This window comes from Apium graveolens, chromosome 10, assembly GCF_009905375.1.
Source record: "Apium graveolens cultivar Ventura chromosome 10, ASM990537v1, whole genome shotgun sequence".
Lineage (NCBI taxonomy): Eukaryota > Viridiplantae > Streptophyta > Magnoliopsida > Apiales > Apiaceae > Apium > Apium graveolens.
This window is the reverse complement of record NC_133656.1, coordinates 231,430,452-231,441,797: the sequence shown is the minus strand read 5'-3', so window position 1 is coordinate 231,441,797 and position 11,346 is coordinate 231,430,452. Positions and strand designations below refer to the sequence as shown.

The following is an 11,346-nucleotide window of genomic DNA, read 5'->3' as shown; positions in this document are numbered from 1 at the left end:
CATGATGGGTATGATATGTTAAGATCAGACTATGTGTTTTAACATGTTATTTTGTGTTAATTGAGCATGGCGGATGATTATGGCTTATGACCTTAGGTTAATGGTTTTGGTTTTTCAAATATGGCTTGCATGTCGTTTAATCTTGTAATTATTAAATCTCGAATGTAACTCGAGTTCTTCTCGTAAGTTCATTAGATTGGTTTTTATATTTCATTCTTGTAATATACATGAAGATTTGAAGATTAGGGTAGGGTAAACTCACATGGAGGCCATCCAAGGAAGCAATACAAGAAATAAGATATGTAATAGTTAGTTTGTATTTATTTTTCACCTTAGATTGACCTAGATCTTTGTCATTATCTTGATGAAGATCACATAGGATAAAGCCATAACCAACCACGTTTATTTATTGCATTTTACATATATAGAGCATATGATGAATGTATGTGTAAAGTAGTTTATTAAGATGCATGCTTAATTAGATTAAGGATGTATGTACACCCATGCCATGCTTGCTAAACAAGATAAAATCTTTTATCTGTAATGATTCAAGATTTTAAAATGAACAAACGATTATGAGATTCTCGTGTTTATTAAACACGGAATAAAATACAAATTTTCTTTGTTTCTGACATGGGGCAATTTTGTCAAAAGCGAGTTCATTGAACTTGTAAGGTTATGGGTTTAAGCGAGACCGTTGTGACTCCCTCACTACCTGGAAATCAAACCATTGACGAATATTTGTTTAAAGTATTTTATTCAAGGAAAAATTGGGAATCTCTTTATGATGGGATCATGATCGTTTTAAAATTAACAAAACCCTAAAGTTAATATTAAGTTGATCAGATGGATTCCAATGAGTCCAATGCGTTAACCCCTAGATCGACCAGGAGTGGGTTCGCCAAAGCGAAGTACTCTTATCTATCGTGGGAGATGTGTTGAAGTATATTGATACTTTTTGACTATTGGGTTTGACTTAACTAAGTTATCACAATAGGATTGTGAAATTGACTCGTATAATATGCACAATTTTTCATTTTCTCATTGTGCGTCCACGTTGCAACAAACTTGTTTATTAGGCTGTAAAACAATGTTTCATGTTACATCTCTCCGAATAAAAATTTCCTCTCTTATAAGGAAGGAGTGATCTCTTTTATGTAGGTTTCTTTTTTGTATATTTGGAAGTTGATTTGCCAGCTCTTTTTTCCGTCGAAAAAATATTAGGACCATACGATATAAAAGAATTTAAATCACTAGTATAAAATTGGAAGTTTGATATTAAAATAAGTACTTCCTCAGTCCCTTTTAATTATCGTCTATGTGAGAGTGTCCGACAAATATTTTAAGATGAAAGAAAGTATAGTTTTTTATTGGATAAAAATAGAATGTTTAAATTTTTATTCAGAAAAATATGTTTTTAAAAAAAAATTAAGAACTATACTTTATTTTCATCTTAAAATACGTGACAAACATTATTTCAGAAACGATAACAATTGGAGGGGACGAATGGAGTAATAAGTAAGATAAAATGACACAATTCAACAAATTTTTCAATACAATTATACTTCTGAGAATATTTGAAAGATGTTATAATTTTCATGATTAAATATGATTGTAATAGTATGTGTCATAAAAAAGGATTTTAATTACGTTATTTTTATATTTACAAAATCCTAGTTGAAATTTGATATGCTTTGGAATAGTAGGCGGAGTCAGCATAGGCCGTTGATGTACAGGGAGTGTTGACCTAGGGCATCCAGGGGTTACAATTGTCAATATCACAAAAACTAGAGGGTAGTATAGTCAAAACATCCACCATAAATACGTGGTGATGGGCAGCTCTTGTGAGCTATATCTCTTTGTTTTTTATATATAAAAACACTCAGCCTCCAGAAAAACATAGATGAGGAAGAAGATTAACAAAAGAAGATTATAAAGCAATCAATCTCCACCACTGCATTGGAGATAATCCTATCTCCTATCTGTATCTATAGGCGTATGTATATGACTAGTGGATTTTCGCTTTGTTTGTGTTTTTCAAGATTGAATTAGTTTCGAGATCTCTGATCTGGTTTATAGATCTGGAGGTATTGTGTGTTTGTTGAAGAATTTGTGTTGATTTCTACGGTGTCTGATCGTCGTGCGGTGCGATTTGTGATTCGGAAACACACAGGTATTGAAAAAAGTTCTGTAAATTATATATTACTGGTTTTGTTTTTCTTCGATTGAAGTCGAAGATGATGATTGCTTTAATCCGATCGGTCATTTACTCAACAACTACTTTGTGACCGTCTCTAGACTGCTTCGGCTTTTATAAAGATCTGGAGTTCATCTGCGAGTAGTTTTTGTGTGTGGAAACCTTAGATCTGGAGTTGAGCTTGATGGATGCACATTCTTTTATTGATTTTCTCAACTTGTTGATATATGATTGCTGTTTACAGCTCATGAATCAACTTTGACCTCACTGAATGAGTGAGGAGGAATTAGGGTTTCCATGTGGATGAAGTGGAATTAGGGTTTCCGGATTGTTAAATCCGAAGATGAACTTCACATAGGGACTTCATATTATTGAGTTTATTGCAAAAAAAACTACATCTACCTTTCTGGGATGCTTTAAAAAGCTATATTCAAGTTATCAGATTCTTAAAGTGTTTTTTGAGAAAAAAAATATTATGATGAAGACGATCTCATCTACTCATTGATACTTGGAGTCTTTTGCAAGAGAATTATTGTGCGAAAAATGTATTCCTTCTCCGTGAGAAATAAAAAATAAATAATCTATGAAAATTAGATTAGAATTCTCATTTGTAGATGATTTTGTAGTAGATTTACGGGGATTGTAGGTATTTACTCTTCTCGGGAGTCTTGTTAACTCGATCTGGATGACATGCACATATTAATGCCTACTTGGTTTTGCTGCTTTTTGGCTCGTTTAATGTTATGTGGAGTAGTTTCACAGAAGCATGTGTTGTTCTTTAATTAGGTTTGTTTATCTCATTTATAATCAAGGTAAATAAAATCTCCAGGCACATTTGACTGGATTTATTCAACTTCTAGATGTCACTTTACATAATGTCTGTGTAAATCTATTGATGTGTTTACATGTCAGATTTTCTGATTAAGTTTTGTTCAATTGCAGTCCATCTAAGAATTGTGTTGTGGCTTTCACTATTTGGTGTACTGACCACTGGAAGGGTGATCAATGTGGTGCTTTTATACATGGTGATTCTTTAGATTACTTTTATAATGTTTCTAGAATAATCTCAATATCTATTCCTGTATGGTTCTCGCTGATCCAGTATTTAACTAGTTACTAGAATCAGCATATTTCTTGCGAAATTTGGGCAAGGGTACTTAAACATTTTTAACACGAGCAGAAGATGTCAACCTATGATAGAATGTGAGCCAACTAAATTCTTACCATTTTTGGTATGCATTCAGGATGAGTAAAATTGTTGTTTACAGTATAATTTGTTATATGTGCTGCTGGCACCGTGCAGTACGGTCTTGGGTATTGAGTCTATATTGTACTGACTTGTATCGATCTGTTTAACTTGTCCGGAGACTATTATTATCACATTATATTGGTATAAGTTTTGATATGCGTAATTAGCATGTCTAACACAATGTAAATAACCCCTATTATTATTGTGCAGACTCGAATTTGCAGTTGCTCTGGGGGGTCAGCATCAATGTTGGAGATAAGTAGAAAGGGAAAGCAATTAAAAAAGGCAGATTGTGGTACTTGTGGCGGTAGACCATTGAGTGATGGCATAAAATCTGAATCTGCAAGCATGCTTAGTACAGTCGATTTGGAACTTAGTAGCTTTATCAATCCTGATCTGACATGGAAAAAGGTTAAGAAAGGCTGTAGGACTACAACTAGGCGATCTAGGAAGTTGGATAATCAAAAATTGAATATTGGTGCCGAATCAGGCAAGAAGAGCAACAAAAGGGATCATGACTCGTCTGTGTCTGAATCTGAAAAAGTATGATTTTTTCCCCTCAGGTTTATATTCATCGTTTCATGTATCACATTATTTTTTTTAATCATATTTTCCTGTCTTATATTCTCATCATCATCATAATCATCATCATCATATTTCTCATAACATTCTTTCTTCCAAACGGCAGCTTGGTGTTGCTGTTCTGGGCAGACGCTTTGCTGAGAAAATAGTGGATGTTCCAATTAAGAAAAGGAGATTTTCGGTTAGGCCTCCATCACCTCCACCGCAGACCCCGTCTCCAGATCATGAAGGCTCTCTGTCCCCTCAGCCGCAGACTCCCTCTCCACACCCTACAGAGCCTGAGCAACTTGTAGATATCAGACTTGCTGCAGGTACACAGTGTTCTAAAGGTTTCTTTTCAAACTGTAAAAAATGGGGTTTTCATAGATCTGTAGGACTCAAGTTCGAAGATAAAGTTGACGTTGATAGGAAAGGTAACATATCTGAGATACTAATTGCAGGGATTGATAATGATGATGACTTCTCTGGTATTGAATTGCTTGCTGCAGCTGCTTGCAGTAGCAGCATTGACAATGATGTTAAGTTCAAGGAGACTTTTGCAGTGAAAGATTTTGCGAAGGCAGAAGGTGTTGATTTCCCTAATGCAACCATACCTCTTAAGGAAAGTATTGCATCTTCAGGAACAAGCCACTTCTCTGACAAAGACATGGTAAATGAAGATGATATGGGGGAATCTGCTGTTAATGAAATTGCCGCAGTTAGTAAGAATGAGAATGGAGGTGTAGTCATAAACCGTGCTCATTGGGACCTGAACACAGTAATGGAAGCTTGGGAAGAGCCGGATGATGTTACACCTGTTAATAGTCAGATAAATTGCTCAGAAATTGCCCCTGGTGGTACTCATGTTGAAAAACTTAATGTCGAAGTTTCTTTAGTTCATAGCAATCTAAAAGATGTTCGGGGTGATGCTGGAAGATTAGAAAAGTCGGTAATGTGCAAAGAAGTTCCAATAAATGTTGAAGGCAGTGAAGAACTTGCAGCCAAAAGATCTTGCTTCCTAGAGAAAGCACTGAAAATATGTTCTTCTGTCGAGCGGACTGGCATTGAGAAACAGCATGTTACCGCAAGTGAACGAGTAGAAGAAGCCTTGAATATTGCTGTTATTGATACAATGGCTTCTAATCTTGTTACTACAACAGAAGCTTCTGGTAATAATTTATGCACAAAATTACAGCAAACGGCAAGCATTCATGTTTTTGAGGAAAAGATGCATGTTTCTAATAGTGAGCTTGAGCAAGTGGGAGAAGTATCCTGTGGAACTTCAGTTGATGAGAACAAGAAATTTTTATTAGAAGGTTCTCAGGTTGGGGAACTTGAAATATTCACTTCTAATTTGCCACCTTTAAATAATATTGATCATCAGATTATTGACACTCAATTTAAAGACTGCAATGTTTCTGAGAATACGCATAGGTCACCCGAGAGCAAGACTTCTCCAAGACCGGTGATAAGCACGGTTACCTATAAAACATCAGATGTTAATTCAACGGGTGAGTTGGATAGAGCTGGTCATTTCCATCCTTCTCCCAAAGGCGAAGCCTTATCTGCTTCAAGCACTTCTGTTGTAGTCGGCGAGGTAAAGCTTCCAGCTGATAAAGCATCTGCAGTTGAAAATAATGCGAGTGATGTTGCTCTGCAACACAGGCCTATGGTGCGTACTGAAAAATCTGATAATTGTCCAATAAAGATTGATCAGGATAATAATGCAAGGGACTGTTATAATTTTAATGGCAAGAATGGTGAGAAGGTTAACCTGGATCACATATCAGAGTATGAGGCTGGTTATGATTCTTCATTTGAGGATGGAGAACTGAGGGAGCCAGGTGTATATACTTGGGAAGGAAATGATTTGGAGGGGGAAACTGAATATGTGGACTATGGGTCAGAATACGGGGACGGGGATGACTTTGAAACTGCCAACTCCAAGTCGGCAAATGCGGGTAATGGTCAGGATGGTTTCCAGAGTTCTAGAAAGGGAACTTCGTTGGGAAAAGATAAAGACATCGAGAAAGTTGATGCTGCTAGAAACAGATCAGCAATGGCCAGTGATTCTGCCAAGTCCTTTGACCAAAGTTTTAGCAGTAATGCTCTAAATGGAAGCCATTCAGCTTGCATGAAGACCAAAATTGGAGGGGACCAGTTTAATGAACATCATTTAGAATATAGAGTTGCAGATGGAAAGGTTTCCGGGTATGATGATAAAGGTTTATATGGAGAATTCGGGTCAAGGGAATTTAGGGGTAAGCTATCATCTTTCAATAAAGGGCCTTTATCTTATGATGCCGTGGAAAGGAAAAGTTCTCTAAGCGTACATCGGAACAGGTACTACTTAGGGGGGATATCCAATTTCATTTTGTATTTTAATTATTCTAATTCAAAGGGGTTTATGTATATTTGTACTGAATCTTGTTAATGCTAATTGTGTTTTGCTAGATTTGACAACTCTAATTACTCATATTCTCGAACTGAGAGGAGCTTTGATCCGGAAAAATCCATGGAGGGGGGGAGATTCTCGATGAAACCTCTTGGAAGTAGAAATGATACAGATGGAAGATGGGTTGATTCTCCAAATGGCTACCGAGACACACGAAACCGCTATCCACACAGTTATCGTGGTCCGGACAGTCATGCCTACTCCAGGACAAGAGATTTAATAACTACATCTGGTACCAAAATAGGTGGATTTAACCGCGATGATGGAAGGCGACCAATAAATTCAAATAATGGCCCTTACCGTCCTTACATGGAGCGGAGGTCACCTGATGATGGGGACGATTCTTATTTTGACGCACATGGATCACCACCAGTTCGAGATATTGGCCAAGATCGGAGCAGAGGCAGATCAGGACGATATGTTCAAGGGCTTAGGAGAGGACCTAGGGATGAGTACCCTGAAGATATACCAGATGACGCCTCTTTACGTCCTCGCAGGCAACCTTATTTTCCCAGGAGAGAACGAGGATTTTCTCCCAATTATGGTGGTGGCCAATTTTTTAGATCCCGTAGAAACTCTTGCTCAAGATCTCGAACGCGCTCTCCAGTTGCCTGGAATTCACAGAGAGAACGTAACATGAATACAAGGCGGCATAGTCCGGATTTCAGGTCTGATGCTAGAATGGAAAGAATAAGGTCTCCCTTTCAGAAAACCAGTTTTGGGGCTGATAATGATGAACTTTATGTTTCTCCACCAAGAAGTCGAGTGTCCCCCAATGGCAACCCCAGGTGGTTCAATGATGGGAACTATATGGATAACCATTTCAGAAACAGAAGGTCTCCTGTAAGATTGTTCAGTCAACGGAGCCAAAGATTGGATTCTGTCGGTTATTCTGGGAGGAAGTCGGACGGTATCTACCAACCCAATGAACGTCGTGGAAGATTTCAGCAGGCTTCCAGCACAGGAAGGGGACCTAATCGTGAAGGAAGCAATGATGAGAAAAGGAAACTTGATGACAGGCATGAGATAAACCATCGAGTAAGGCGTTATGATGCTAGTGGTGCTGTGAGGAGATTCCGGTATGATGCGGACAATAGTCTGGAGGCTCGTAATGTTCATAAAGATGATGGATTTAGGCGTGCTATTAAAAGAGATGCACCTAGGACTGGTGCTGGAGAAGAGAGAGCTCCAAGGTATAACAGTGATGTGATGTATGCCAGTGGTTCATCTGCTGGGCAGCGGGATTTTAACGAGGATGCTGCCATTGGGGAAGAATGACAGCTTGGCCATTGTATTTCTATGTCGTTTTCTTTCGCTTTAAAAGTGAATTAGCACTTAGATAGGAGTTTTGAAACCGATCTAAGGTGTTTTGGTTTTGGAAGGAAGCATTTATCTTTTATATTTCCTGCCTAATCCCAGCTGCCTCCACTCATGAAACTGGTGATTATGGTTTCTTTGCTTATTTTCTTTAGTTTGCATATTGTTGATTCTAGAGCTCTTCTTCCTTCTGTCTGAGCCATTTGTCATAGTTTTCTGTTGGCTAACACATCGGCATGATACAAAGACATAAAGTTCAATTAGTTTCAGCGAAACCAATTACTTTTTTTTGACCTACAGGTTCTCTGTTTAATAAAGCAATATTCTGATTTCACTGAATTTCGTCCAGATAATATAAGCCTAAAGTGATAGTTTATTTCTTTTGGAACAGCACATTCATGTTCTTTTGTTAGTGTCACATTAAAACTTAATTCATAATTGTCATTTATTTTATGTAACTGCCTCTTTAGGTAATGTTCTCTCTGAGGTATTGTAAGCAGTAGTATGTAATAAACCCTCATCGCATCCTTATCAAATGAAATTGCACAACTTTCTGACCTTTGTGGCTTGGCTTGTTGTTGGTAATATCAATTACTGTCTAGATAAATAGTTTTCAAATTATTTTCTTGGGTAGCAGAGGAGCTAGAGTAGATATTTCATATTTGTGCAGATTGGATATCTTGTTTACTCTGGACATGCTAGCTTTTGGCTCATATAATTCACGACAGTGTATATGTCACCATTGTCTGCATTACAGTTTTTTGAAGGATTGCTCTCAGTACTGCATGCCTCAAGAAAATTAACCTGGAATTGTCCTAAAGCCGAACGGTATGTTTTATTTATTTCTTCTTGCTGTTGTCATTGTAAAGCTTATTGAATCTCTTTAAGGTAAATTGAGGTAACAGATAAGTTTAACACATAGTGAACCAATATATAGCAGGGAGTTGCAGAAGTTGACACCAGCAACTGAATTAATTGCACTAGTGATTTAATTTACTTGCCGTGGATAGGTATTGTTTCATGGTAGTAATCTGTGGTTCTGCGATACAAGTCACAATATAATATTTTGAGCAATGTTCTTTGGTACAAGTAACACAATACTTTGAGCAACTATGTCATTGTCTGAGAATTTTCTGTTATCGTACAACAGTTGTTGCAAAATGTTATAGTATAGCTTACTCGTATATTTTTTTCCTTTACAGGTTTTTATAATTTTCAGGCAGACTCCAGTTCGTACAATTTGTTCCATGCAATATTCAGAGATTATGGTCCTTGTATCTATTCTTGCCAAATATCTTTTGTTAAAGTATACAACCTGTCCTAGCAAAAAGTAGTCTGGAAGGAGTGTTGTTTATCGAATGAGGAAGGAGGGTTAGGGCTGACGATTTTGGTCGCATGAAATCAAGCTGCTATTATTTTTAACTTGTGGAGGACTATTCTCAATATCTCTTTGGGTTCTATGGCTAAAAATTTCTTTCTAGGAAATAAGTCTTCTTGGAGTAAACCTACATGGTGTTGCCTAAAATTTTTTAGGAGCCAGACATCTAGCTGTTCAGAATGTGAATATTCAGTTGGTGCGGCAAGATCCTTGGCTAGATAGACCCGCCAATGTACAAGAGTTGGGTTACTCCGGCGCTAGTTAGTTCCGTTTTGACGTCTTACAGGTAGAATTTCCCTCCAGATCGTTTTTTGTTTTATAAATCCAAGGCATCTCTGTCTCAGTGTACATTAGCTATCAAGATTTGATTACCTGGGAATTGCATCAGGTCTGTTAAACTTCAAGATGTACGGTCTTCATCCCCCCTGTCTGGGCTTTTGTTCTCTGATTTCCTTTGGCCTACTCATAAGGTGCAAAAATGTAATTTTATGTTATGACCAACTCTGCAAGATAAACTCCCTGCGAAGTCCAGAATGTTATAATGTTGTACAGTTCTTTGTGCATTTTAGTCTCAGCTGCAGTTAAAACTTCTAATCCCTTCTTTTTTGAATGCCTATTTTATGCCGCGGTGTTCTTGAAAAATGGCTTCATTCCCGTATCAGTGACCGATTTTCTGTTTACTATTTGACGAACAGATGTCTTTTCTTTCTTAATAATGTCCTGAAATTTGAACTTCCTAAGTCGGTCCTTCCTGCTTCAGTATACTTATTAAGGTGGTCCCGTCAGGTATTGTTGTTGGTAGGGCTGCAAATGAGTTGAACCGAACCGAACGTTCGTGTTTCAACTCTTTAAAGATATCCCGAACTTGAACTTGAGCTTAAACTTTTATTGTGAGTCAAATTTTTTGTTCGTATATCGACTCATTAAATTTTTTGTTTTGACTGTGAGGACATGTACACATTATTAAGGTATTTAAAATGTGTTATGTACTGGAATGAGCCCCGGTTCTCGTCAAATGTCAAAATTTACCTAAATTTTAGTATAAAATTTTGAAAAAATATGAAATAATTTGGTTTGGTCCCTTGAACATTATTCGATTCTCCTAAATTTATTCCTGGTTCGTCCTGGATTATGTAATTAGTACAATGATAATATTTACTACCTTGAAACGTTCACAGTTTCTACAAATTATATGCAGGAAAATATGTCTATATAGATCTTATTAGGGGGGATAATTTGTTTTCTCACGAGCGAGGATCAAACCCAGGTGAGAGATGATAAACTCTTAAACACTTGAACTATTGGTTGAACTATTGGTGCTCATTTGTTTATTTACTTAATAATGTCATTGGGTTAGTATTGAGCAAATATATTTAATATAATTAACTTTGATTCATAATTTGCAAGTTGGTTGAATCCACTTCTTGATAATTAAAAATAATAAAATATATGTTTTAATACTCCAGGCTTAGAATTGCAAAAAAAATAATTGTATTTTCAGCTAATAGATGTTTTCACTGTCCACTTGGATTAATTAGACATTTCATCCAACCCCTAGTTTGAAAAATTCATAAAAAGAAATAATATCTCGCAATCGAACAAAATTTGCTCGAGTTGTGTAGAAAAAATAAAAAGTGTTGAAATCTGTTAACTAACAACTCTGATGAAATCAAACACATTTTCCTGGTAATATTTACCGCAAATTCCTCTTGAGATGAACTTAGATATTTACATGTACAACTGATTTGTGGAGGTTAAACTGAGTAGTGAGTGCTAGTGCATGGGACTTGATATATTTTCTGTGACTGATCTACACAACTTTGTTTACTTCACCAGCTGAAGCTCATTGATTCAAAATGTAGGTTCTTTGTTAAACTTGATGAGCAGATTGCTGCTATAGTTTGCGTCAACGGGGTTGGACCACTGACCATAACTCCAACGCTGTTTCCTTCGCAATTCAGTAGTATCTCTGTAAAGCACAATGAATCGATTCATGTTAGCTAAATGTGTTCCAATGACTGGACATACTTATCTGCAGAATGATCTTGATGCTCTGTTGTGCAGAATATTGAAATTTGTACTTGATAAGATTAGCTTTACTATTAGGCTATTAGCTCTGGTTAAAAGAAGTATCGCTTAAAAATCATCTGTTAAATAGTGTAAATATTTTTCGAAAAAAATGGTTTGGT

General features: G+C 36.7%; 1 protein-coding gene across 4 annotated transcripts; it reads left to right on the top strand.

The window, feature by feature from the left end:
• The first annotated feature begins 1,859 nt into the window (after nt 1-1,859).
• On the top strand, nt 1,860-8,137 carry LOC141689326 (uncharacterized). 4 transcript variants are annotated; one of them, XM_074493584.1, is made up of 6 exons: nt 1,860-2,173; nt 3,140-3,222; nt 3,657-3,989; nt 4,135-4,339; nt 4,469-6,350; nt 6,462-8,137. In XM_074493584.1, the coding sequence occupies exons 2-6, from the start codon at nt 3,220-3,222 to the stop codon at nt 7,738-7,740; spliced, it is 3,702 nt and encodes a 1,233-aa protein (XP_074349685.1). In that variant the 5' UTR covers nt 1,860-2,173; nt 3,140-3,219; the 3' UTR covers nt 7,741-8,137. The 4 variants fall into 4 exon arrangements, with proteins under 4 accessions (XP_074349685.1, XP_074349686.1, XP_074349684.1 ...); XM_074493583.1 differs by lacking the exon at nt 1,860-2,173 and adding an exon at nt 2,192-3,009; XM_074493585.1 differs by lacking the exon at nt 3,140-3,222.
• The last annotated feature ends 3,209 nt before the right edge of the window (nt 8,138-11,346 follow it).

Bases quoted from the DNA above. Each gene is read 5' to 3' on its own strand.
- LOC141689326 (XM_074493583.1), top strand. From the start codon at position 2,964: ATGTGTTGTTCTTTAATTAGGTTTGTTTATCTCATTTATAATCAAG. The intron at 3,223-3,656 runs GTGATTCTTTAG...ATTATTGTGCAG, and splicing joins ATGTGGTGCTTTTATACATG to ACTCGAATTTGCAGTTGCTC. The intron at 6,351-6,461 runs GTACTACTTAGG...GTGTTTTGCTAG, and splicing joins CTAAGCGTACATCGGAACAG to ATTTGACAACTCTAATTACT.